Source organism: Penicilliopsis zonata, assembly GCF_001890105.1.
Source record: "Penicilliopsis zonata CBS 506.65 unplaced genomic scaffold ASPZOscaffold_17, whole genome shotgun sequence".
Classification (NCBI taxonomy): Eukaryota; Fungi; Ascomycota; class Eurotiomycetes; order Eurotiales; family Aspergillaceae; genus Penicilliopsis; species Penicilliopsis zonata.
This window is the reverse complement of record NW_019208925.1, coordinates 26,803-50,306: the sequence shown is the minus strand read 5'-3', so window position 1 is coordinate 50,306 and position 23,504 is coordinate 26,803. Positions and strand designations below refer to the sequence as shown.

At 47.0% G+C, this 23,504-nt stretch overlaps 11 protein-coding genes across 11 annotated transcripts; 6 read left to right on the top strand and 5 right to left on the bottom strand.

Annotated features, from left to right (window-relative positions):
• Window positions 1-701: 701 nt before the first annotated feature.
• Window positions 702-3,506, top strand: ASPZODRAFT_135731 (hypothetical protein). The gene is made up of 9 exons (XM_022723883.1): window positions 702-810; window positions 863-1,139; window positions 1,231-1,312; window positions 1,393-1,715; window positions 1,785-2,320; window positions 2,389-2,859; window positions 2,918-3,050; window positions 3,110-3,185; window positions 3,250-3,506. The coding sequence occupies exons 2-9, from the start codon at window positions 1,019-1,021 to the stop codon at window positions 3,272-3,274; spliced, it is 1,767 nt and encodes a 588-aa protein (XP_022578232.1). The 5' UTR covers window positions 702-810; window positions 863-1,018; the 3' UTR covers window positions 3,275-3,506.
• Window positions 3,507-8,365: 4,859 nt separating this feature from the next.
• ASPZODRAFT_73594 (hypothetical protein) lies at window positions 8,366-9,887 on the top strand (the record flags this gene model as incomplete). The annotated part of the gene is made up of 4 exons (XM_022729902.1): window positions 8,366-9,127; window positions 9,192-9,245; window positions 9,307-9,480; window positions 9,540-9,887. 4 exons carry the CDS (start codon window positions 8,366-8,368, stop codon window positions 9,885-9,887), a joined length of 1,338 nt encoding a protein of 445 aa, XP_022578231.1.
• Window positions 9,888-10,132: 245 nt separating this feature from the next.
• ASPZODRAFT_135728 (hypothetical protein) lies at window positions 10,133-11,528 on the bottom strand. Its single transcript, XM_022723881.1, has 3 exons — window positions 11,279-11,528; window positions 10,940-11,182; window positions 10,133-10,872 (listed from the first exon to the last, which is right to left on the bottom strand). Exons 1-3 carry the CDS (start codon window positions 11,394-11,396, stop codon window positions 10,283-10,285), a joined length of 951 nt encoding a protein of 316 aa, XP_022578230.1. The 5' UTR covers window positions 11,397-11,528; the 3' UTR covers window positions 10,133-10,282.
• Window positions 11,529-11,714: 186 nt separating this feature from the next.
• Window positions 11,715-12,477, bottom strand: ASPZODRAFT_135727 (hypothetical protein). Its single transcript, XM_022723880.1, has 5 exons — window positions 12,308-12,477; window positions 12,195-12,241; window positions 12,094-12,122; window positions 11,995-12,031; window positions 11,715-11,938 (listed from the first exon to the last, which is right to left on the bottom strand). The coding sequence occupies exons 1-5, from the start codon at window positions 12,332-12,334 to the stop codon at window positions 11,917-11,919; spliced, it is 162 nt and encodes a 53-aa protein (XP_022578229.1). The 5' UTR covers window positions 12,335-12,477; the 3' UTR covers window positions 11,715-11,916.
• A 249-nt stretch (window positions 12,478-12,726) lies between these two features.
• ASPZODRAFT_73679 (hypothetical protein) lies at window positions 12,727-13,894 on the top strand (the record flags this gene model as incomplete). The annotated part of the gene is made up of 3 exons (XM_022729907.1): window positions 12,727-12,746; window positions 12,801-13,176; window positions 13,232-13,894. 3 exons carry the CDS (start codon window positions 12,727-12,729, stop codon window positions 13,892-13,894), a joined length of 1,059 nt encoding a protein of 352 aa, XP_022578228.1.
• Window positions 13,895-14,371: 477 nt separating this feature from the next.
• On the bottom strand, window positions 14,372-14,804 carry ASPZODRAFT_154238 (hypothetical protein; the record flags this gene model as incomplete). The annotated part of the gene is made up of 2 exons (XM_022726064.1): window positions 14,372-14,691; window positions 14,750-14,804. 2 exons carry the CDS (start codon window positions 14,802-14,804, stop codon window positions 14,372-14,374), a joined length of 375 nt encoding a protein of 124 aa, XP_022578227.1.
• Window positions 14,805-15,185: 381 nt separating this feature from the next.
• On the top strand, window positions 15,186-16,139 carry ASPZODRAFT_135723 (hypothetical protein). Its single transcript, XM_022723879.1, has 5 exons — window positions 15,186-15,309; window positions 15,433-15,527; window positions 15,590-15,613; window positions 15,666-15,790; window positions 15,849-16,139. Exons 1-5 carry the CDS (start codon window positions 15,258-15,260, stop codon window positions 16,024-16,026), a joined length of 474 nt encoding a protein of 157 aa, XP_022578226.1. The 5' UTR covers window positions 15,186-15,257; the 3' UTR covers window positions 16,027-16,139.
• Window positions 16,140-16,835: 696 nt separating this feature from the next.
• Window positions 16,836-18,268, top strand: ASPZODRAFT_145660 (hypothetical protein; the record flags this gene model as incomplete). Its single annotated transcript, XM_022725098.1, has 8 exons — window positions 16,836-16,848; window positions 16,880-16,941; window positions 17,017-17,127; window positions 17,201-17,288; window positions 17,351-17,728; window positions 17,786-17,870; window positions 17,918-18,062; window positions 18,125-18,268. The coding sequence occupies 8 exons, from the start codon at window positions 16,836-16,838 to the stop codon at window positions 18,266-18,268; spliced, it is 1,026 nt and encodes a 341-aa protein (XP_022578225.1).
• A 198-nt stretch (window positions 18,269-18,466) lies between these two features.
• ASPZODRAFT_135719 (hypothetical protein) lies at window positions 18,467-19,821 on the bottom strand. Its single transcript, XM_022723878.1, has 4 exons — window positions 19,368-19,821; window positions 19,117-19,234; window positions 18,932-19,021; window positions 18,467-18,875 (listed from the first exon to the last, which is right to left on the bottom strand). The coding sequence occupies exons 1-4, from the start codon at window positions 19,586-19,588 to the stop codon at window positions 18,744-18,746; spliced, it is 561 nt and encodes a 186-aa protein (XP_022578224.1). The 5' UTR covers window positions 19,589-19,821; the 3' UTR covers window positions 18,467-18,743.
• A 257-nt stretch (window positions 19,822-20,078) lies between these two features.
• On the bottom strand, window positions 20,079-22,461 carry ASPZODRAFT_135717 (hypothetical protein). The gene is made up of 7 exons (XM_022723877.1): window positions 22,138-22,461; window positions 21,854-22,057; window positions 21,729-21,800; window positions 21,349-21,665; window positions 21,179-21,284; window positions 20,900-21,125; window positions 20,079-20,853 (listed from the first exon to the last, which is right to left on the bottom strand). The coding sequence occupies exons 1-7, from the start codon at window positions 22,286-22,288 to the stop codon at window positions 20,358-20,360; spliced, it is 1,572 nt and encodes a 523-aa protein (XP_022578223.1). The 5' UTR covers window positions 22,289-22,461; the 3' UTR covers window positions 20,079-20,357.
• A 131-nt stretch (window positions 22,462-22,592) lies between these two features.
• On the top strand, window positions 22,593-23,464 carry ASPZODRAFT_135716 (hypothetical protein). Its single transcript, XM_022723876.1, has 2 exons — window positions 22,593-22,873; window positions 23,026-23,464. Exons 1-2 carry the CDS (start codon window positions 22,687-22,689, stop codon window positions 23,178-23,180), a joined length of 342 nt encoding a protein of 113 aa, XP_022578222.1. The 5' UTR covers window positions 22,593-22,686; the 3' UTR covers window positions 23,181-23,464.
• The last annotated feature ends 40 nt before the right edge of the window (window positions 23,465-23,504 follow it).

Sequence of the window (23,504 nt, the reverse complement as noted above, 5' to 3'; positions counted from 1 at the left end):
GATTTAATAATAATTAGGGAATAATTCTGGAACCAGAATCACACCAGGGCGGAAGGACGGAATAACCACAGCCGCCCCCGTTGAGCGTGGGCCGAGTGGGATCATTGGTCTACGGTGAACCATACAGACAACCTATTGCACATCATAACCCTTTTTCCCTTCATCTTCCAATTGATAGGAGCTAGAGTTTAAAGCTGACTAACCATAAGACAGAGTTCTTCTCTTATTCTTTCTGGTCAGTTTGTGCCCTTGATCGACCCGCGCAGGCCTCCTTCCTTATGTAACCTGCCATAGTTCTCTACTCCTGAGCGGCTCGCTGGCTTGGCGGCTAGCCGGCTCCTCCCATGGGTCACATGACTCGGACCCGCTTAGCGGCTAGCCTTTAGCCTTGCACTGTTACTCCGTAGTCTGTTACTGTTGCAGTGTGCAACCTTTGAGGTTCCACCGTAACCGCTTAGCGCTTGTCGCCTATCGCCGTCTGTGCCTTGGGACTTCTTGCGCCAACTTCAGCCGCCGTCCTCCCCCAGCCCTGAGCTCCATACCCAGTGCGTAGCAGTTCAACAAGCCTGCTCTACTCGAAAATACTCCGTACTGTGGCCCTCCTGCAACACCTTGGCTCGATCGACCGTCCTTTTTCAACGTAAGTATTGGGCTATTGGGCTACTTGACAGACTGTGCTCAACCTGTCTTCTACTACTCCACCATTCTACTCCCTCCCCACCCCTCTTCTTCACTTCTCTTGGTCAGCCTTTTCCGTCTCAGTCAATCTTCTCTCTCGGCGTCCAGCGTCCAGCGACCCCAAGAATTGGGGTCGGTCTTTGCTCTCATGCGCGCGCATTGCATGACTGACTGATATATATAGAGATCTGTGAACAAGCTCTGTCACCGCTTGCTCTCCTCGATCTAGGCTGCTGTTCGTCACGAGCCGTCGCCTGTGTCCTAACCGGAGTTCCGGTCGCAGAACACGTCCCTGGAGGCAAGCCTTCTAAAATAAGGCAACTACGAGATATAAAGCACCATGTACAATACACATCGCGGGATGGTTCCCGCTCCCAACTCTCGCTTGACAGAGTTGCTGGACCAATTGCGACAGGAGTTCGAGAACCAGTCTAGAAGCACCGGCGAGTTTGAGCATCAGTGTGCGTTGCTCTTGTCACCCAGTTATCGCAACCGAGCTTGATCTTTTTGAGCGATTTAGCTATCACTACAGGAAAGCTAACTGTGCTACAGTGACCGGGCAACTTCAGGAGATGGAAATGATTCGGCAGAAGGTTTATCAGCTTGAACAGGCCCAGATTAAGATGAAGCAGGAGTAGGTGCTTTCAATCAATGCTCTGGAATTTATCGAGATCTTCGGTGACTAATTGGCTTTTCTCCCTCTGTGATCAACAGCTATGAGGCTGAGATTAGAATGCTGCGGCATGAGCTTGAATCACGAGGCGTTCAGCCTATCTCGTCTCACATCGGTGGCCCTGCGCAACATACAGGTCCTTCACAGGCACCTCCGCCCACCCTGGGTCACGGTCCTAGCAACTTGTTCGGTGGAATTATGACCAATCCAGGAGGTAGTGGCCCCGGCCTTGCCCCTCCCCCTCCCCAGGATCAGCAGCCTCCGCAGCATACACTCCAGCAGCCTGCACCTGCTGCTCAGCAAGGAGCGCCGCAACCACCGCAGAGCTCCTTTGGAGGTTATCAGCCCGGCACTGCTGTGAACAGTACGTCTGGCTTCTAGGTTCAAACAGTTCAGTCAAGGCTAACCACGGGAATCTCTTGCCCGTTCACAGGTTATGGACCGCCGCCGCCGCCAACCGCCTCCCCTGGCCCTGGCAAGGGTCGCCCCAGGGCCCCTCCTGGCCCTGCAACCCCCCAACAAACCCACAATCTCGCCTATCCCACCGACCCGAGAGCATCTCCTCAGATTGCCCGCCCGACGCCTCCCAACCCGGCCCTTGTTCGCGAGCGCCCTGGGAATATGCTCGCAAACTGGAACCCCGAAGACCTGCCGCCATCGCAGAAGCGCGAGGGTTCTGACTGGTATGCTGTCTTCAACCCTGAAGTTCAGCGAGTGCTCGATGTGGATCTGGTCCACCATCTCATGCACGACAGCGTTGTCTGCTGTGTGCGCTTCAGTCGTGACGGCAAGTACCTTGCGACCGGTTGCAACCGTTCCGCTCAGATCTTCGACGTGAATACCGGTCACATCGTTGCCACTCTTCAAGACGAGAGCGTTGACAAAGACGGCGACCTTTACATCCGCAGTGTCTGCTTCAGTCCGGATGGAAAGTATCTGGCTACTGGTGCCGAGGATAAACAAATCAGGGTACGTTGGGGTTTTCTGGCTTTTCAAACCGAGAGACTAGATAGTATTGACTTTTGTTCTTGCTGTAGGTTTGGGATATTGCTGCTCGATCCATTAAACACGTCTTCAGTGGTCACGAGCAAGATATTTACTCTCTTGATTTTGCTGGCAATGGACGCTATATCGCTTCTGGAAGTGGTGATAAGACCGTCCGTCTTTGGGATGTTCTCGATGGCAAGATGGTGTACACACTCAGCATCGAAGACGGTGTGACCACCGTTGCCATGTCGCCGGACGGCCATTATGTTGCTGCCGGTTCTTTGGATAAGAGCGTTCGCGTCTGGGACACTACCACCGGTTATCTTGTGGAGCGCCTGGAGAATCCCGATGGTCACAAGGATAGCGTATACTCTGTCGCTTTTGCGCCCAATGGTCGTGACCTTGTCAGCGGCAGTCTCGACAAGACCATCAAGCTCTGGGAGCTCACTGCTCCCCGTGGCCTCCCTCCGGGAAACGCTGTCAAGGGCGGCAAGTGTGTCAGGACCTTTGAGGGCCACAAGGTGAGCCAGATAATGTATGTCCAGATTTTACAAACAATGACTAATTCCTCATATGTAGGACTTTGTTCTCAGCGTCTGTCTGACCCCCGATGGACAGTGGGTCATGAGTGGTTCCAAGGACAGAGGCGTTCAGTTCTGGGACCCTGTCACCGGCAATGCGCAGATGATGCTTCAAGGCCACAAGAACTCTGGTAAGAAAAGATCTGTACGTTTGTATTGGAGTGAGCGCTTTTCTAATGCAGAATTCCAGTCATTTCGGTCGCCCCCAGCCCTATGGGCCAGCTGTTCGCCACCGGAAGTGGTGATATGCGCGCAAGAATCTGGAAGTGAGTATTCCTTGTGGCTCTCAAGAGTTTCATTTGAACAGATGCTAACTATAATGCTTTATAGATACTCGACCTATACCGGACGGTAATGTACTTGGTTCTAGGAAGTTTCGGCGCAAACGTGAATTTTGTTTTGTTCACCCCGTAATGGCTGGTTCGAGTTGGCTCTAAGCTTGTTATGTATTTCAACGTCTTCCAAGGCTTCATCAAATGCAGTATTGGGGTTTTTTTTCCACTCTTCTTTTTGATCTTGGATTGCGAAGAGTCTCAAAATGAATGATGCATTGCTGGTTCTGGTAAGGCCGCGTGGGTGTTTTTCTTCGACTAGGTTACTATGACAGACCTAAAACAATACAGTGAGCTCAAGTTTGATGTCCAAATCCAAACCAATCTACGCAAGATATGGTATTCCAGATGCTCAACTCCTCCACGCGCAGGACGGGGAGGAACGGGGGGGGGGGGGGGGTTGACGCGCATTCAAGTGATGGATTGTTCTGCGGGTTGATGACGTATTGAAGAGGTACAACTTGTCGTAGGTGACTCGATGTTAGAGCCCAGAGCCCACTTGGTGCTCCGTACGGAGTACTCCGTAGTCCATAGGTGTTGCAAAGCAAAGCTGATCATTTTAGTTCATCTACCCCCTTTTTTTTTCTTTTTTTTCCCTAACAGCAATCTAATCCGTGCCTGATGTCCGTACATCAGTGCGATCCACACAGCATAGTACATACTCCGTATGGTGGAGGCGAGGACGGACTATAAAAGACTACGAAGGGACCTCCTTCCTACTTGGGTAGGTGTTGGATAAGTGGTCGAGGAGGAGGACTTAATAGACAAACTATTTGTTATTTATTTATGATTCATGTACGAAGTAAAAACAAGGCATCAAAATTGCTCTCGGAGAATAGCTAGCGTACGTAGTACGTACCCCCCCCCCCTATTCCTGTCACCTCGATTCTTATTTGTATGGCGCACATATAACTCACTAGTTAGGTGGTTAGCGAGTCAATCGATCTGAATGACAGATCAGCCGCAGTCTGGGTCCTGCTTTTGCATTGGTACAGTCATAAATCAATAATGCGATCGATCTATCGGCCTACGCCGTAGATGACAAACTGGCTATCACTATTACTTATAGGACTCCGTAATGCAAATTTGTCAAGCTTGAACGCAGTGTGACTAGGTAGATAGTAGGTACATTGACAAATTGGAGAGGTTGGCGTGGCCTATAGGTAAAAATACCGATTTACTACGTATACCGTATGGATACAGACATACGGCGTATTACGTATTGTGCTTGCCGTACCCAAATAATTACAAGCCCTGTCGATCTCGAGGCCAAAATAACGTGGCTTTCCCCATGGATCAGTCTGCTTTTCCCTTTTTTTTTCGGTGCCATTGGCGCTTAAGGGGAATTTTCTTACTGGGTATGTTGATCAGCAATCCCACTCCAAACCTGGACCAGGCCTGTTAGATTTCCGAGGACCCGAGCTACGATCGCTCTCCACCACTGCCCACGGAGTACTCCGTTGGGTTAGGTAGGAAAACCTTGCTCGCAGCCTTGTTGAGCAGTGTAACTAGTTTACCCACTAGTTACCTAGGTAGTTGAAAGAGTCTCTGTTTTTTCTTACCATTACCGAGTAGGTACCTAGGTAGGTGTGTTTGAATCCTGCCCTCGGACATCAGCGATGGGTGATTAACTCCTCCGTAAGGTAATGAATTGTCAACTAAAAGGCAATTGATTGCCATACATACACGTGGTATGACAGGATTAGGCATTGGCTAACCTAATCAATTAACGTGATGCTGTCAATAGGTAATAATGATCTCAAATCAAAGTAACGGAGGACTCCGTCCTCCGTGCCTTAGGTATACTCCGTACTATGTAGGTAGTATGTATCTTAATACATGAACAGGAAGAAACTAGAGCTCTCCAGTGTGGCCACCGACCTCCAAACTTCGCCTCCCCCCCCCCTCCAGCCCTGACAAATGCTCATTTGGAAAATTGTGATCGATCACCCATCGAGAAGTCGTCCAAGCCCCGTGGGCGTATGAATACGCGTCGGACGGAGACCTCTATACGGATACATCTTCCGGATACATCTTCCGGATGATAATCAGTCACTCTGTCTGGGTGTTCACAGTTCAGTAGTATAGTTACTCCGGAGTAGATGGGATTGTAGAGCACAGTCAGCGATGGCTAGCCTATTCAGTCATGTCCTGTCCTGACAGCGTCGTTTCAGGGGTTCTCTCCATGGAGATACCTTCCTCTTCAAACTCTGAGATTATAGGCATGTCTTGCAGCGGCGTCGTCGCCAATCGCGGATGTTGGAGGGATTGTTCCCCTCTGCCGCAAAATGCCACTATTGGTCGCCGCGCTTTTGTTCGGAGGGGTGGGGGTCGGCGTGGTGTTACGGAGTCCTCTGTAGGATGGGATAGAGACTTGTTCTGCACTATTCTTTCAGCCCGTCGTCGGTCGTCCAATTAGTGTGGATGGTGGTGTGCATACGAGTCGGGCGCTGAAATAGTGTCTGTACGGAGTGTTACAGAGAGGTACGGAGTACAGAGTTAGTAGGTACTTTGTATCGTCACACAGTCACATTTATCACCATCACAAATGATTACTCCGTATTCTGCCAATACATACTCTGTAAAACAGGGTTTCCTTGAGCCAGGGAGGAAAAATCATGATACATTCTACTATTTAGTATTTGATCGCCCACCACGGACCGTACCCTAATTACTACGTTGCCCTTTCTATGCCGTGGGTGTGTCATCTACCCGTCAGCCGCAAATGCTGGACCCATACCCGAACAGCAACGCTGATCAAGCCCAAATTATTGCCCTTTCTCCCAGTCTCCACTGCTGAGCAGTGCCGTATATGATCCATACACAGCTTGCATAAAGCGACCTAGCCCCCTTCGGAGTGCTCGGCCGTTCTGCATTGATTGTCCTGCAGCCAGTCTGGACCTATCCATCCTCTCCGAAATGCATGCTTGGATCCGAAACAGCTGATGCAAATCATCCCCACTGTGTTGGTTCTGGATCAGCAGATCTCGAGATACCTTCCCAATCTCGGTGACGTTTCGAGGTTATCAGTCCGCGGACGCAGCGGCTGTCAAACCCATGGTCTTCTCCCGCTGGAACGGGCTTGCGTTGACGTTGCGGAGCAATCTATAGGGTTTTTTACCCTCTCCCTTTTCTTTTCCCGTATCTTCAATCTATAGATGGCTACCTTTTGTCTCGAAGAAAACGTGGTAGTGGCCATGGTGATGGCTATGACAATAATATTCCGTAAGAGAGACAACGGGGATCTACACTTCGACGATCAGGTTTGGCGCCAGGGCAAGTTATCTTCCCTCACGGTGGACGAGTCGTACTTCGGCGGTCGAGATTTCACCGCTGGTGCCTGCATGGTCAGCCGGGATATCCTGGTTTAGTTGTCTTTAACGAAGTAATACACTAGTCATAACTATGACAGGGTTGATTGACCTTGAGAACTACACCCTTTTAATAGCTATACCAAGTATATGGTAATATAAGTATATTTATTGTGATGATGATGATTATGATGAAAATCAAAGAGGATCATGGCAATGGCAAATGATACGTTTTCATTCTCGAAGCTGAAGTAGCTTGACTGAGTCAGCCTCAATTGGAGCTGAATGGGCGTGGGTGGACATTGACATTCATAATTTGGTCAGCTGACGGTACGAGTACCTTACTACGGAGTACATACTGAGCAGTAAGGTGGTAGGAAGGTACCTTCGCACTCAACAGATTCTTCTGTTGTGGTGGCTGATCTGCAATCAAGCAAGAAGTCAACCCTGTATCAACTCCGTATGTACCGGTGAGATCATTCCTTCATAGCGAGATCATTCAAAAGTCCCGTCCCTAACTAGACCCAGGTGATCGGGATGTCATAATCCTTCCACGATTGGCCTTTGGACGTATTCCATCCTTCGTCGTTGGGTAAGATAGGCGGTAAGACTCCAGAGTACTCCGTACCTAGCAACCTACCTGCTTAGTTAACTGACTTGGTAACTACCTGCAACCTACACAGGGAGGTACTCTGTAGGCATGGAGTAGTTAGTTATATAACTAGTTAGTTATGAGGTTAGGTACGTAAGGTACCTACCTAGGTAATGATAGTCGGGAACCATATCGGTACTGTATGGTATCGTATTGTCATGTAATTTCCTGCTGGACGTCATCGTCTTAGGCCGAGATCTTCGAGCAAGCCAACTGACCAGAATTCTCTTCCTTCGCTCTAACTTCGTCTAGGTTGTTTTTTTTTTTTTTTTGTTAACCGCGCCTGTCCGGGAGTTATTCAGTATGGAATACTCCAGATCTCTCTTCACTCCCCTAGTTTTGATAAGTATTTCCACTTGTAGCAAGTCGCACAGTCTTTTTTCTTGATTACTATGTGTATTTTCTCTGCTCCCCATATCAGCATGCAGTTCCCCTTTCTGGTTAATTTTTTTTTAAATATATATATATATATATAAATATATTCTATCGATTTCTTGTCTCATGCATGAACAGGCCAAATCCCTGTCACTTTTCCACCCCCGCTAATTCCACTCTACTGGGCCGGTTGGTGCGGTATAGATGAGCGTATTGTATAGTCAGTTGCTGTATTCTGCTATATATCTAGTTCTGAATCACCACCCTCCGCTTGCTGCGAGTTACTATCTACCCTTGACGCAGATCCTTGGCCCTGTCGAAAACCACGACCAGGTCGTCTTAGCCTATCTACTACTCCGTACGCGGATCTCCCCTCCTATATCTTCTTCGATCCTTGCTGGGACAACCAACAGCCTACATCATCTGCCATCTTTTTGACAGTCTGGCTAGTCCCTTCTTCAGACAATAGGCCGGTCCCCGGCGTGTGTTTCTACATAGATTACGGATTCGGCTTCATTGTCATTTTCTTACTTCTTTGTCCTATACGGCACTTTTCCACCCAAGCGTCAATTCAAAGGAAAGGGAAAGGCAGCAAACATATACATCCGCAATCAAACCATCTCCTTGTCATTTGTATCGGTTCATTGACAGTATATGTTCAAGGAGTAATTGGACGTCAAGGCCTGCAAAAGCCTTTTTGGTCTGCGCAATCCGGACCCTTCTACCGTCGCTATATTTCTGGAGGAAGAGGCTGGGTCTCAACAGCCTCCTTCGCCATGGAAGCACCAGAACCTGTCAATTGCGAGTTCTCTGGCCATGCAATGGGTGGTGTTCCCACACGGCGGATGGTGAATCCTGCCCTAAGTCACAGCTATCCTTTCTACACCAATCCCGCAGTACCATATACAATGTCGTTTCAACAACAGTCTGCGTCAACAACATACAGCTTCGAGAACATCTTAAACCACCATCACAGTCACAGCCCATACCCACATTTCTTTGTCACGAATCAGCCGCCGCCGCCGCTCAATGCTCAACATGTCCGTCTGTCTACAGAGGCACCCCAGGTACAGCCTGTCCCCAGCGTTCGGCCGGCCAAAAATGCAATATTCAGGATCCCTAGAGATGCTATGCCCAAGGTCGAGGTGCCGCCCGATACCCCCCAGTTCTGCACCAGCCATGGAGCAGCTTATCTCCCATCCCATATCAGAATCCCAGGCCCGACGGAAGTTGAATTCTCGACGGAGGTGGATGTTTTGATGAAAGCTATTCAGTCTAGAGTCGGGTCGCCTAAGGATTCTTCGCCCTCCCTGCCCCCGCTCCAGCAGTTTACCAGTGAGAACTACAGCTCTACTCCCCCACCTCACCCGGCGAGCCCCCCGACAAGCCGCAGCTCGAGCGGTCCTGAAGATAACTCGCCTCCAAAGCTGAAGAAACCACGGAAGTACATCTGCACACATCCACAGTGCGGTAAAGGCTTTGCTCAGAAGACACACTTGGATATTCATATGAGGGCGCACACGGGTGATAAGCCCTTTGTAAGTCTAGCCCTAAGAGATGTCCATATTACGTCAAGTGACTGACGTTTGGGTCAATCAACAGGTGTGCAAAGAGCCAAAATGTGGCCAAAGGTTCTCACAGCTAGGTAACCTAAAGGTAGGGCCATTATTGATCTCCATTTCTGCAGCATAAGGCGCGGCTGACAACGCATATATAGACGCATCAGCGACGTCACACCGGCGAGAAACCCTATTCCTGTGATGTCTGTCAGAAGAGATTTGCCCAGCTCGGAAATGTACGAGCCCATAAAAATATCCACTTCAAAAAGAAACCATTTGTTTGTCTATTGGATGACTGTGGGAAACCATTCACTCAACTTGGTAACCTCAAGGTATGGCGACTGCAGCCTATCTTCGTATTTCTCCGCCAATATCTGACAATGAAACACAGTCCCACCAAAACAAATTCCATGCCTCGACCTTGCGACAGCTCACTTTGAAATTCTCTGCGATGACAGAGGGCGAGCCAATGTCTCAGCCTGACCGTCAGTTATGGGAGTACTTCGCCGACCTCTACAAAAACAGCAATAAAGGCATCAAGGGACGAGGGAAGAATCGAGTCATTTCTCCCACAAAGTCAGACCTCGGTAGCGAACACCGGGGGGGCAGCTTTCTTTTCCTCGGCAGGGACGAGGATGTGAAGCTCCGGAGAGACAGCTACGAGGACTCGTCGTCCTACACCGGTAGTAGTGACGAGGACGAGATTGATGGCTACTATACGGCTCGGCGGGCTCAATGATGCTTCTGCTGGTCTGACCTAACTATTTTGTTTATTTTGAATATATAATTTACATACATGTATAGCGCAAGATACCAATTTCTTTGTTTGTGATATTAGAATACAAAAATAAAGTTTATACATCGAAGCAGAGGTAGATACTTGGTCGATAAAAAGACTCCTGTCAATTATGAGTGCCTTGAGTAGAGCACTTCTTTTAGATACAGTATTATATTCTCCTGTAACTTAAGACTATGCTCATGGACCACAGGAATACATATCTGTTTACCCAAGAAACTTAAGTAGTATAGATAATGGGTAAATAATGTACATAGGAGGACAATAGGAATACAGCAGACAGAATCACATCTCTGATGCTCCATAAGAAAAACAGAACCATTATATGCATCTCCTTTTTAGGCCGCTCTCTTTCCTGCCAGCTGTGGCAGGTATGCCTTGGTATTTTCATACACTAAGAATGTCACCCAAGTGCTTGGCAAGACTCTGATGATATTCGGGCCGAGGCCCTTGTAAAACCCCGTGATACCCTCTTGCGCCCAGATTTGTCGGACAGCGTCCGTGACGCCGCGGTAGATGAGATGTGCATCGTGCATCTGTAACCTAGACCGGAGCACTTGGTACGGATAAGTGACGCACCCGGCAAACACTTTTGCGACACTCGACACCACAAACAGGTCAAGATTACCCAGTTTCCTGTGCTGATCGGGTCGGTTTCTTAGATCCGGCCCCTGAGGCGTCGACAGGGGATTCCTCTGTGCCCAAAAGACTTTCAGCTTTTCATACGCCATGAATTGCAATGCCCCGTGGCTGACGCCAAAAAGGGCAGGGAAAAGCCCTCGATAGAAACCAAGCACGCCATCTGAACGATAGATCTGCTGTATCCCCGCAGTCAAGGACCGGTATGCCCCTGGCGTGTGGGAGCTGGTAGAGAGCATTCGAGTCTTGATGACCCATATCGGATTCGTGAGAATCGATGTGAGGACCCCTGGGTGACGCTCAGGACCACAGACTTAATTAAAACGTCGTAGTTGGGGGGGGGGGGGGGGGGGTACCTGCTGTTCCTGATGCTAAGAAATAATTCAAAGACGAAAGCTCTCGATTTTGAGAACCGTGTAATTTTCGCAAATAATCTTTGGTGTTGCTATAGCAGAGAAAATATAGGGCCCAGCTGGTGGAATTCCCAACAAGGTTCGGAGCCAGTCCTCGATAAAATGCTGCAATGCCACCTTCATTATGCCATATTCTACGGATCACAAGGTACGAGCCACCGAGTCGAGAAGAAGAAGTCCGGTCAACTGTATCGTGGTGTTAGCATCAAAGGGTTCTTAGGTAGAAAGGGGAGATTCGGGAAGGCCGGTCATGTATGTCTCGAGTTAGGTTATCTCACGCACCTTGAAGTCTGGTCTTGACAAGATCAAGCGGGTGAAGACAGAGTGTAGAGACAACTCCGGCAGTGAACCCTGCTACAGTCTCCACAAAGGATAGCGACAAAGCATCTTTGTCGGTCATGAACCTTGAGGGTCGCGATTCTGATGCGACGGGTAAAGTGAGGAGTAGATAAATAATAGATAGAGCTAAGTAAAAAAAGGTACGGCAAATTTGTTCACTCGGCCGAGGCCCAGAAAGGGTTTGGAGTTCCAGAGGCAAGTGTGGTAATTCGATCAGCCTCGTTAGTGAAAGAATTAAGTGCTTTGTACATTTTCGAACCTGCGAGATAAATAAAAATAGCTTCAGTTGTCGATTTATCTATTGCAACGCGCTATGCTTTCGAGATGAGTTTGCTAGGGACATAAATCCAAAATGGAGTCGTTTCTTTCTATTTTAACACCGCGACTTGAATTAACCAATTTATAATTACACAGACACCTCTCCAGTTTTTGGATGCCAGCATGTACAGCCCGAGTGATATCAAACCCCTCTCCTGGCCTCACTGTTTCCAAACCCGGACGAAGGAGGAAAAGCAAAAACGTAGTTGCCCATCAGGTCCTCAGTTCATTCTTAACCTGTTATTATCGTGTCGTAGGGTCAATCAAGCCAATGGCGAGAACAGCCTGTTTCAATGGTCAGCTGGCAGGTCAAGATGGATTGCGTAGGAGAGATTCTGTACTTGAAGAGCGAAGGTTTCGGTTCACTGTAGGTATATCCTAGGATATATTAGCATCCTCCTATTCAAATGAACAAAGCCCAGTCAACCAATAGCTCGTACCGAGATAAATAATCAGAGGCAAGTATCCGCTGTTCGGAATTATTGTTAGAAGTCGAGCCGGGATAGACAATGAGATCCAAGGTGAAAAGTGCATGGCTCACTAGTGAATAGCGACCCTCGAAACATCAATAACCTTGGAAATGCGCTCCTATTATATAGAAAAGAGACACCATCAGTATTGTTGTAGAAGGAAATGTAAACCGGGGTGTTCAACCTTTGTTTCTTCGGAAAACTGGACCATCTTGACGGAGATTCTGACTTGTTAAGGTATGATATGATTATAGATGTCAAGTTGTTTCAGATGCGGAGATATTTGACCACGAAAAAACACGGCAGTGACTCTGTGGTTATACTGTATTTTGTGGCAGTCGTGCCTTTGTCGTGTTGGGACTGCTTTTGCTGGTGACGAAGGACTAATCCGTAGGAAGTTTTCCTCCGTACGATAAGCTTGGACATTATTTGCTCCGAAGCTTGAACCAACCCCCTTCAGAATTGTCACGCTTGCCGAACGAGTCACCAGCAAACATCCAGGCATGGAAAATAGCACCTCGACGATCTAGAAATAAAATATCTATTGCAACTCGATTTCCTGTTTCTCTTGCTTGGTGGTATCTCTGATTGACAACAGGCGCTATGTCCGGCGCAAGGCATTGGTACGGCAACTCTGTAGAGAAGAAAACGAACTTTACAAGCTTACATGAAAGCAGGGAACAAGATAAAGAGGCCACTGTCTACGTCGGCAATCTTGACGAACGGATTACGGACAGTCTAGTATGGGAGCTAATGCTACAAGCTGGGCGCATCGTCAACGTTCACCTACCCAAAGATCGAGTGACACAATCACACCAGGGCTATGGGTTCGTGGAATTTATAAGCGAAGAAGATGCGGAATACGCATCTCGGATAATGAACGGAATTCGTCTATATGGCAAACCGATACGGGTTAACAAAGCCTCCGCCGATAAACAGAAAGCCGTCGAGATCGGCGCCGAACTATTTGTTGGAAACTTGGATCCCATGGTCACAGAACAGGTGATATTCGATACATTTAGCCGGTTTGGCAACTTGGTGTCGCCTCCGAAGGTAGGCTTTCTCGAGATATGTGAACTATTTGACTTTTCGCGCTGACTTGGTCAAGATTGCTCGCGACGATAGTAACCTATCCAAGGGCTATGGATTTGTATCATTTGCCGACTTTGAGTCTTCGGATGCTGCTATAGCCAATATGAACGGCCAGTATCTCATGAACAAGCAAGTTTCTGTACAATACGCCTATAAGAAGGACGGCAAAGGCGAACGACACGGCGACGAAGCTGAACGAATGCTCGCTGCGCAAGCTCGCAAACATAATGTGCAACCGCAAATCCAACCAATACCACCACAATTCGGAGGGCCAGGTGCAACGCCTATCGTGCCATCTGGGGCTCCAAATGGGGATGTCTCTCGTCCAATCAGTGCTGTGCCGCCTGATATGGGTTTGAACAGAAATGGCCCACCAAATGTTGGCTACCAACCCTCTGCACCACAACACCGACCGGGCCCTTCCCCAAATACGCTCGTCACGCCGCCGCCGGGTCTCCCTGCGCGCCCGCCGCCTTCGCAGGTAGGCTATGGAGGCCCCCAGGGACTTATGCCACCGGGATTCAACCAGCCCGGTCAACAAGCACCTTTTCTACCTCAAGGAGCGCCGCCTCCAGGATTTGGACCGCCAGCTAGCTTTGGAGCCCCTACGGGTCATTCTAGCGTGCCACCACCTCTTCCACAGGGCTTCCAGCAGTCCAATTATGGAAGAAATCGCTGATACTACAAATTGCCGGTTTACTAGCTGAAGTATCACCGTCGAGGCATATCTTATGCTAGGTTACCTAGGTTGAAGTATGTCAGCATCAGGCTAGCTTATATTATCATGTGCCAGTGTTACCCGGTGGTTCCGAGCTGTTAGCCCCAAGCGAGGGCTAGTGGTTAAGGGAAATGAGAGGATTAATGGACGAAGGATTGACTGTGCCTCTACAAAATAATGATTGACACGAGCCTTGAATTGATATCATCTAATATTGATAGGAGTGTTCAAGACAGGCACGTATGTATAGCTCCAACACTGACCATGAGCTATCAAAACTATTCTGAATCAAAATTATGAAAGCATGGTCCGAGAAAAGGACTGTATAAAATGAGCGTGGTGAGAGAACAGAGGGTCGCTTAAATCATTTACTTCGAAAACAGTAAGACCATAGGCAGGGAGGGACATTTAAGGGGAAACCAGGTTATTGATATGATATTACGAAAATGACACAAATTTTGGGTCCCTGGGCCTGCCATCAGGGCCAATGTTGTTCTTGGCAAACCTGTGCTCTGTATAAAGCCGACGAGCTTCATCGAATGTAACCTTTTGGCTCTTCATTATTCTCTTCACCTCTTCTTTGGCATTTTGGTCCAATCCCGCTCTCGAATCCCCGTTAGCAATATTTGCGGAGAGGTTGAAGTGAGAGGAGCTTAAGCCAGCCTCTAGATCGGCGGCGAAACTAGACGGAAGGCGGTGATAGAGGTATCCGGGCACAGGTACATGAGGTAACCATCGAGATCGAGTGACGTAGAGCGCTGCAGTCATGTTAGCCTGTGTATACTGTTGAACTAACGTAAGAAAAAAAAAATATACCTGTACCAAAGACAATAACAGAAAGGACTAATAGGGAAGGGTAAAAGTAGCTCATGACGGCCACCTTAGGGAGTGAGTGGATAGGGGAGTTTAACGGGCGAAGAAGGTGCTCTTGGCAAAAGGAAAGTATACTCTTAATTAAGATAGAACAAAGAGAGATGTAGATGATAGAGAGGGACCAGTATAGATGAAGTATTAGGCAGATGGCTGCCACGAGGAGCCGAAGTAGTTATGGCATTGAATACGTAAATGAAGTGCCATTGTTCTAAGAGGCGCAAACATAAGATTGTGGCGCAGCATCATTGATATTTCTATGCCTTATATATAAGGCACAGATTCTCCAGCCTATCCCCAAAGAGGCCTCCTTAGCGAGGCTTGTGGCTGTTGAGCATCTGCAACTCTTGGCATTAGGCGCACACAATTATTCAAGGCCATTGGGATAACCTCACTTTCGAAATTCTTTTGGCTTTTCTGAACCTGCAATCTGTCCCTGCAAGATATTCCCACAATGGCTGCCCAAAGACCCAACGTTTCTAGCGACCTCATCTGGCAGGTCACCCGTACGTGATTTTTTCCCTCTATTCCACAACAGTCCAAGATCTTTACGTCTTTGATACTTGGATGATCTTTCTTACCCTAATTCTATCAGTGAGGCAGCGCTGATCATGTTTTTATATAAACAGGCACCCAGAATGCTTTCCACGTCAAGCGCAACTCCGCTGGTGGTTCCCAGTTCTCCCGGGACCCTCTGAATGTCCTCGGCAAGCACTCTTTCAAGGTACCATAATAGTCGAAGTTTGATTGTTGGACAATTTATACTAAATCAAATCTTCCGTCTAGTACTCTGGATATGCCAATGAGAAGGTATAGATTTCGATATCAAGGAACTCCAACAGCTTACGCTAATTAATTGAAGGCCATTGGTGTTCAGGCTACCGAGAACGGAGGTGTCGCCATCATCACTAAGAAGCCTAGCAGCGAGCAGAAGCCCGCTCAGAGCTTTGTGACTGTCACCTTCGGCCCCAATGCTTCTACCCGCAAGTAAGAGTGATCGTTGGTTTTTTTGAATTGAAGAGCCATTCTGACATGCTTTGTGCAGGATCTACAAGAACATCGCCGATAAGACTGCTAAGAACGGTTACCGTGCCGACATTCGCGAGCAGGCCATTTCCCGCGCCAGTGCCATCCGTCGCTCTCAGAGATCTAAGAAGGATACTGCTCCTCAGAAGCTCCGCGGAGCTGCGGCCAAGAAGGCTGCTGAGAAGGAGTCCGCGTAAACAGGAAAATTGAGGGACATGCCAGGAAAGATATAATTCATGAATGGGGTGTATTGGGAACAGCATGAGAGTCAAATAGAATAAAATCCAAGCGCTCTGTAAACAAAGAGCTCGCCGTTCAGTTACCAGCTGTCTTCTGTAAGAGGGAATGACCCATATGAAACTCGGTTAATAGGTTAAAGGCAACATTTGATCTTCTCCGCCAAACATCACTTCTGCTCCACTCTGTTGAGTACGGAGTAGTTGTCTGCGAAGCCACTGGTTCCCTGCCAAGGAGTCTTTTCCCAACAGTGATGCAAGATAAATACACCGAATACTTGTAAAAGTAACCAGGTTGCTAAATAAGAGTTCATATAGAGGAGCAATAGGCGTAATGATGGCAGCATTAGAATTACTAAAACTGCTCTTTTTATTGACTCCTGATGCACCCCGGCTTTATGAAGCACTAAAGCAACCCCGCAAGTACTGTGGTGATATGCAGATTTCTTGGACCCTCTTGAAAAAGCATCTTCACCAGCAAGAAAAGAAAAGAGAATGATAATTTTAGCTTTCATGGTATATTTTTTTACTAAAGTATCCTCTAGTGCTTTATTAGTTACTTAATAATGGTTTGATTATTCATTTATGCCTCAACTATTATCCCTCCCTCCTTCCTTCCTCTACCCCTCTTTCTGCAGTGACACTTACCCCACCCCTCCTTAGATCTTCAAAACCTCTCCTCTACTTAACATCAATATCATCACATTACCTCTAAACCCAAAGTTCCTGGTCTACAGAAGGTCTTTAAACCTCAAAAATCGTCTTACACTATGGTTAAAGCAGGTCAGTTGCTTCTCCATAAGCTCTTACACAGATCTCCAAGAGCTGACCAGATCTCCAACAGCTGTCCTCGGAGCTTCTGGCGGCATCGGCCAGGTAAGAATCCCTGCTGCATATTTTTAGAATTGATGGTTTTTGAATGCTCTGGATCTAATGATAATATCTCAACAGCCTCTCTCCCTCCTGCTGAAGGCGTGCCCACTTGTTGATGAGCTTGCTCTCTATGATGTTGTCAACACTCCTGGTGTGACTGCCGACCTTTCTCATATTTCTTCAGTTGCTGTGGGTTCACAATGATATTGTTCCTTTATCCTAAGGCCTATTTCTTACATTATGCATTCTAATATTATACTAGAAAATCTCTGGCTATCTTCCCAAGGACGATGGGTTGAAGCATGCTTTGACTGGTACTGACATTGTTGTCATTCCCGCTGGCATCCCTCGTTCGTTTCCCTTTTCCTAGTTCTCTATTCTTTTGAAGGGGTTTATCTTACCTTTCCAACAGGCAAGCCCGGCATGACTCGTGATGACCTTTTCAAGATCAATGCTGGGATTGTTCGAGACTTGGTCGAGGGTATTGCCAAGCATTGCCCCAAGGCCTTTGTTTTGATCATCTCAAACCCGGTCAATTCTACTGTCCCGATTGCCGCAGAAGTCCTGAAGGCTGCAGGTGTCTTTGATGCTAAGCGTCTTTTTGGGGTCACCACCCTCGATGTCGTTCGCGCCGAGACCTTCACCCAGAAATACACTGGTCAGAAGAATCCCGCCCATACCAAGATTCCTGTCATTGGTGGTCACTCTGGAGAGACCATTGTCCCGATCTTCAGCAAAGCGTCTCCATCTTTTACAATCCCTGACGATAAGTACGACGACCTTATCAAGCGTGAGTTCTCTACAAGGGGGTGCTGGGTTTGGTTGCTCGCTCTCTAATACCTCTCAGGCGTCCAATTTGGTGGCGATGAGGTCGTCCAGGCCAAGGATGGTGCTGGTTCCGCTACTCTTTCCATGGCTTATGCCGGCTACAGGTCTGGCCCTCTTGTGCGATAAAAATATTTATGCTAACAAAGTCCAGGTTTGCCGAGAGCGTTATTAAGGCTGCTAAGGGCGAGAAAGGCATTATTGAGCCAACTTTCATCTACTTGCCTGGTGTTGTTGGTGGCGAGGAGATCGCAGAAGCAACCGGCGTTCAATTCTTCTCAACTCCTGTTGAGCTCGGAGTAAGCTTTCCACCCATCGAAAACTGTCCCCTAGATAAACATCCAGCTAACAAACTGCGTAGCCTAATGGCGCGGAAAAAGCCATCAACATCCTGGATGGCATCACCGACAAGGAGAGCAGGCTTCTCGAAGCCTGCAAGGCTGGCCTGCAGGGTAACATTTTGAAGGGTGTTGATTTCATCAAGAGCCCTGTACCAACAAAGTAAAATATCCCGCCCATCACTGACAAGGCTTTCCTACCCTATCAGTGAACTTCATGAATACTGTATTCCATGGCCATCCGGTATCATATATCGATGGTACTACTCAAAGAAACGGGTATTGAAGAGCCTCGCTAATCAGAAAATGACTGAGGTGGACAGGCTTTAGGGAAAAACTTGTCTGGACAGACAGTGAAGACTATGCTACCCTTGTTCCATAAAGATTCCTTTCGGATCGATCCATAGAATTAAGCCAGTAGGCGGATTAGAAATGAGAAAGTTCACATTTCATATATGAGGGTCAGAAGTCCAGTAATAAACACAGAGATGCGGGTGCTGCATGTTTCTGCAGCTCTAGTTGGCCTTCTTGGGGGCTGGTTACGGGCTACAGGAACATGCATTATCTAACCCGCCAAAGCCCGACATCAGACCTCTCCTTCAGCTTTATTCAAAATTCGACACAATTTTCTCTCAGAAACCCTCAGGGCGTGGGCTGGATAGTTTTGATCTGAAAGGTTGCACACGGAAGCTCAGATCCCTCCGCTTGTACAGTTGTATGAATTCCCATATTAGCCAAGGCCCCCCGAATAACACCACAAGGGAACCACAAGTGCTGCGTTCATTATCAGATGTCAACGCTAAAGATGTACCATCCACTTTGGGTCTTACCGCTTGCGCCCTAGACACGGCCTCGCTTCGGACAGACATGCTCATCCTGGTGAATGGACGAAAGGCATTATCTGTCAACACGTAGACACCCTGCCGGGATTTTGTGTCAATTTCATCTCCTGTGTATTTCTCAAAGTATAGCAGCATGCTCTCTATCGCTTCATGAAATTGTGGATGACACTAACCCGATGGTTTGTTTTGAGGTTGTCGATTTGTTTTCGGAAGAGAATGGTCCATAAATCTTTGCAAAGAAACTTGATGGCATCGAGGTTATCAGAAAAACGGGGGCGATCCCGAGAAAACCTACCTAGCATCAAAGAACAGGGCATTAGCGGTTGCAACACTCAAGCCAGAATTGTTCTATAAACGCCATATTGATGGTCGCCACACTTCGGCTGGTATCCATAGCCTACTGGAAATGGCATGACTCAAGTACCTTTCTGTAAGTCCTTGCCCAACTCTGTAGCCTAGTGTTTCGAGGCGGAAGAAAGTTGATTCTCGAATCTCCTCGTCGTCCTGTCGTTTGTCGTCAACACTGAACTCTTTTGCTAATCTTTCCGCCATAGGCACAATCTCTATAAGGAGGAAATCGAGACATGATGCGCTCAGAAAGCGGGCGTGCGGGTCAGATGGTAGAGACGATGCATCGAATGACATTGTGGTAGAGGATGGCAGCGCTATTTGAGCTTGATTCGAAGTGTCAAAGTGCAATGCCAATTCGAGGATTGAGCCTCTTGTGCAATAAAAGGATAGTTATTAAATATGCTTTGTTTCAACTAGATGTGGTGAGTATGAAGTACGGAGTACTTAATTCCATATTCAGCGGTGCATATGAGATGCGTAGGCTCCGACCTTAGTTACTCCTACCTAGGTATGAGAGACGTCGCTCGTAACTATTAGGTCGGGTAGGGGGTGTACTCCATATTACCTGGTACAAACCAGCCCGACACTAGGTTGGTTATGAGCCAATAGGAGACTTTTTCTCATAAATTAGGCTTTGTGTCTAGGTAGTAGGTAGCTAGCAATTTTCTAGCATTGTTTAGTCTTTACTCTCTTTTTAATAATGTCTTATTAAATGTTATAAATGAATTTATCCTAATGTAACCATAATATTCATGATGATGAATGGGATAAAGATATACAGGGTTCTTTGGCTAATTAAGGCGTCGTTCAGAAATACTTCCATGTCTAATTTATGCACGCTGTTTTCTTCAAACGACTATTTCCATACTCCGGGAGATATGTTACAACCAAAGTTCCTACTTCAAAAGGAGAGTATTTGTTGCATCAAGGAAGATGATGCAGAAAAACTTCTCTTGAATAATATTCCTATCAAATAGGCCAGTAGATATCCACCCAATGCCGAGGTTATCATGAAAGCCAGCCTATAAACACCCAAACGCCACGTATCTATGAATCGTTGAAGTCATGCCTCATGGCCACCAGACGGGCTCTGCGGTTGAAAATGATTCAGGCCCATGAACTCATAATGACCTCCATTGATTGAAGTGAAAGGATCGAAGTTTTCTGGCTGAAGTGAGTCCCTTCCTACCCCGCCGAGAGCAGGTCGCTTCATAGGCCTCACGGGTAACTCATCATCATCATCATCACTCCCAGTAAGATCTATGACTTGTGATATGGGCCGCTTGTTGGTCATCAAGCGTGCAGCAGATGACGTTGCTGATGGTTCTCTAGACTGTGAAGGTGTTCTCTGTATATTAATTTTTATTGACGATGGTTCTTGTTTCACGAGGGGAGTCACAGGCTGGTTTATCTCGATCAACTCGTCATCGTCATCTGTTGTAGGAGTAATTCCCCCGACTCCTGATCCTAGGCCTTTAGGACTTAACCACCTACCATCCGGCTCTATGATGACCTGATCCACGTCATTTGGCGTGGAAACAAGAATATCGTCCACATACCTAGATGGTCAGAAAAGGAATAAGGATCAAAACAAATTAAGCTTACTGATCAATTTGCAGAGACTCGAAGCTTGTCGCCTTGGAGCAAACGGGACATGTCCACGTCGGTGCCTGTTGCTGAAGCTGTAAAAAAGACGACGCATCAAAACACTGATTGTGAGTGCAGACAGTGGAACGACATGGGTTTTCAATACGAAGTGTAGACAGCGGGCATTTCAGCGACATAACACTCGAGGTAGTAATGATTTCAGAATCGTTAGCTTTATTTTGCACTGCAGATTTGTCAGTGCTAGTAATTCCAGAGACATCATATGGCTGATCATACTCTCCCGAAGAACCTGTTCTTTTGAAATCGTTTTTCTCGCCTTCAGTTGATTGACCAGCTCCTCTACTGGATGCTGCTGAACGAGATTCACAAGCACAAAAAATCTCTAGAAATAGATCAATAAACTTACAGATAGGCATGACACGTGTTAGACAAAGCCCAGTACATACCTTCTGTGTGAGGGCATAGGTCATAACAACATCATTCGTATACCCTGGCTTCTTACGGATGTAGTTCGTTATATCCGCCGGCTGTGTCGTGCCCGCCTTATTTTTTAATCCCCTTAAATTGGCCTTGACGTCATCGAGATTTGCTTTGAGTTCAACTTGGTTGGGAAAGGCAATATCAGATTTGGTGTACTGGTTGAGGCCTGTTTCTGAAGTGCAATAGAACATTATCCGAATGTTTTGGTTCTTCTGTAGATCTGCGGTTATATCCGGCGTAAGGATTACGCGAAGATGCACGCTGTCTCTGGTTTGTTCGCGTACTTCAGCAACTTTAGCTTTCGTACAGAGCAAATGAAGTATGGGAATACTAGAGAACAGCTCACCTTTACATTCGACAGTTGACGTCAAAGGTTGTATGATTGTATAGAAAGGACTGTCTTTGAACATCAAGCGGCCTACTATCTGTAAGTGCCTCGATCAATCAAAGAAAGGGCTCTCAAAACCATACCACCTGCAAATGAATGAGCTGCTGTTTGTAGGTGGAACGAATGTTGTTTATTTTGAGCATTCATGACTGCATGTGATTGGTACTGAGGATGACTTGGTGGTTGTAACTGTGTCGAAGGTATCAAGCGCTGCGCAGTGCTGTAGATGAATCGTCTTAGTGCATCATAGCGCTCAGACTTTCCTGCTCGAATAAGGCCTTCAATGTCTAAATCATGGAGAAAGTGTTAGTCCCACGTTGGTTGAACTAAGAGAATCCAGAGATGAAGATGGATAGGTAAAGCGAACATTCAATAATTCGGAGCTGTAACGAGGCCTTGACGCCAGAGACAGCTAGCCCTTCATTTCGCAGTATATCTTTGAGCTGTGCATTAGTCAGAGTTTTCACTAAAGCAACAACACTTTGAACTTCAGGCAGCTGGCTGGTAGAGGATGCCATCGTGACTCTTGAGAGAATAGCAGCAGTCTGGCATAGAGCCCCGAAACTTCTCCAGATTAATTAAGCATGCCACTTGCAGAGATTTCGCAGATCAACATTTCAAGACATGGCCTAAAGAAAAAGACTCTTTGGTATGAATGGAACGTAACTGGATTCTGTCTGTCTGACTTGGACAATGCGATCGGATCTTGAGGAGAATTGGCATGTCCGAAGTGATGACATAAGACCAACCAGCCAACTAAAAAAGAGTGGAGGCGATAAACTAACTAGTGGAAAATGAATTTAATACACTTTATCCTCCTCCGTGCCAGCATACAACTACAATTCACACTTTCAAATCTCTCTTCTCCTCTAGCCTTGTTTTTTCCCCGGTTATATCCTCTCATTTCTCAGGCATAATGGCGAAAAGTACTCGGTCAAGCATCACTAAGCGTAATCGTGCGAAGCTTCGATCAACCGTCTTCGGCCCAGTCTCCGATGCAAGAACAGCAAGACTTTCTGCGAAGTTAGAAGAGATTGCAGCACAACCCCGTCCAGAGGTCGACCAAAAGAAATCACCCATTGAATCTGCAGCTACTGAGACAGGTATGTACATATAGATACAGTCAACAATTTCTATCCTGATACTGTATGACTTGAATCTTCCAAATTGAAGTGTATTCTTTCATGAGCAGCCGACCCTTCACCCTGCGCATATCGCTACTAAAGAAGGGAGAGGAAATCTGACATTTTAATAGAAAATATGGATATTGATACAAAGACCAGTGGGAAGCTCACCAACGCCAATTCTCAAAAGTCTCGGCGTGTTCAAAAACGAAACAAAAAGGCCCGTAATTCCATCGTTTTTCAGCAGCACCCCTCGAAGGCCAAGCGAATTTCAAAGAAAAAATGATCCTTTTCCAATAACTACCAGAAGAGAAGAAACCCGATGCTACGCCACGTCTTACGAAGGCCAGCTCTTTTCATGATGACGGATGTGTACATTCCATTGAGACCGCTGGCAGATCTACTTTGCTATCAACGACAAATCGTAGATCTGCCAGTATCAATATATTTTAACTCGCAAATAGAAGACACAAAAGGGATACGAGGGAACTATATGGATTACAGGAGTTCTCGGTCTTTAAAAAGTTTTGATATTTTTAATACAATATAATACTCCTTATTTTGTTGTTATTTGTTTCGATACCATGCCCATGCGTTATCTAACCGCTGC

Coding starts and splice junctions, on each gene's coding strand:
- ASPZODRAFT_135727 (XM_022723880.1), bottom strand. CDS start 12,334: ATGGTCCAGTTTTCCGAAGAAACAAAG. Junction 12,242..12,307: donor AGTTTTCCGAAGAAACAAAG/GTTGAACACCCC, acceptor TCTATATAATAG/GAGCGCATTTCCAAGGTTAT. Junction 12,123..12,194: donor TCGAGGGTCGCTATTCACTA/GTGAGCCATGCA, acceptor AATTCCGAACAG/CGGATACTTGCCTCTGATTA.
- ASPZODRAFT_135728 (XM_022723881.1), bottom strand. CDS start 11,396: ATGACCGACAAAGATGCTTTGTCGCTATCCTTTGTGGAGACTGTAGCA. Junction 11,183..11,278: donor TGTCAAGACCAGACTTCAAG/GTGCGTGAGATA, acceptor ACCACGATACAG/TTGACCGGACTTCTTCTTCT. Junction 10,873..10,939: donor CTTAGCATCAGGAACAGCAG/GTACCCCCCCCC, acceptor AGCGTCACCCAG/GGGTCCTCACATCGATTCTC.
- ASPZODRAFT_135719 (XM_022723878.1), bottom strand. CDS start 19,588: ATGTCATTCGATGCATCGTCTCTACCATCTGACCCGCACGCCCGCTTT. Junction 19,022..19,116: donor ACCTCAAAACAAACCATCGG/GTTAGTGTCATC, acceptor AAATCCCGGCAG/GGTGTCTACGTGTTGACAGA. Junction 18,876..18,931: donor CCGTGTCTAGGGCGCAAGCG/GTAAGACCCAAA, acceptor TAATGAACGCAG/CACTTGTGGTTCCCTTGTGG.
- ASPZODRAFT_135723 (XM_022723879.1), top strand. CDS start 15,258: ATGGCTGCCCAAAGACCCAACGTTTCTAGCGACCTCATCTGGCAGGTC. Junction 15,310..15,432: donor CCTCATCTGGCAGGTCACCC/GTACGTGATTTT, acceptor TTATATAAACAG/GCACCCAGAATGCTTTCCAC. Junction 15,791..15,848: donor CCCAATGCTTCTACCCGCAA/GTAAGAGTGATC, acceptor TGCTTTGTGCAG/GATCTACAAGAACATCGCCG.
- ASPZODRAFT_135731 (XM_022723883.1), top strand. CDS start 1,019: ATGTACAATACACATCGCGGGATGGTTCCCGCTCCCAACTCTCGCTTG. Junction 1,140..1,230: donor CGGCGAGTTTGAGCATCAGT/GTGCGTTGCTCT, acceptor ACTGTGCTACAG/TGACCGGGCAACTTCAGGAG. Junction 1,313..1,392: donor CAGATTAAGATGAAGCAGGA/GTAGGTGCTTTC, acceptor TGTGATCAACAG/CTATGAGGCTGAGATTAGAA.
- ASPZODRAFT_135716 (XM_022723876.1), top strand. CDS start 22,687: ATGGCGAAAAGTACTCGGTCAAGCATCACTAAGCGTAATCGTGCGAAG. Junction 22,874..23,025: donor ATCTGCAGCTACTGAGACAG/GTATGTACATAT, acceptor ACATTTTAATAG/AAAATATGGATATTGATACA.
- ASPZODRAFT_135717 (XM_022723877.1), bottom strand. CDS start 22,288: ATGGCATCCTCTACCAGCCAGCTGCCTGAAGTTCAAAGTGTTGTTGCT. Junction 21,666..21,728: donor GTCAACTGTCGAATGTAAAG/GTGAGCTGTTCT, acceptor AAGTTGCTGAAG/TACGCGAACAAACCAGAGAC. Junction 21,126..21,178: donor AGAACAGGTTCTTCGGGAGA/GTATGATCAGCC, acceptor ACAAATCTGCAG/TGCAAAATAAAGCTAACGAT.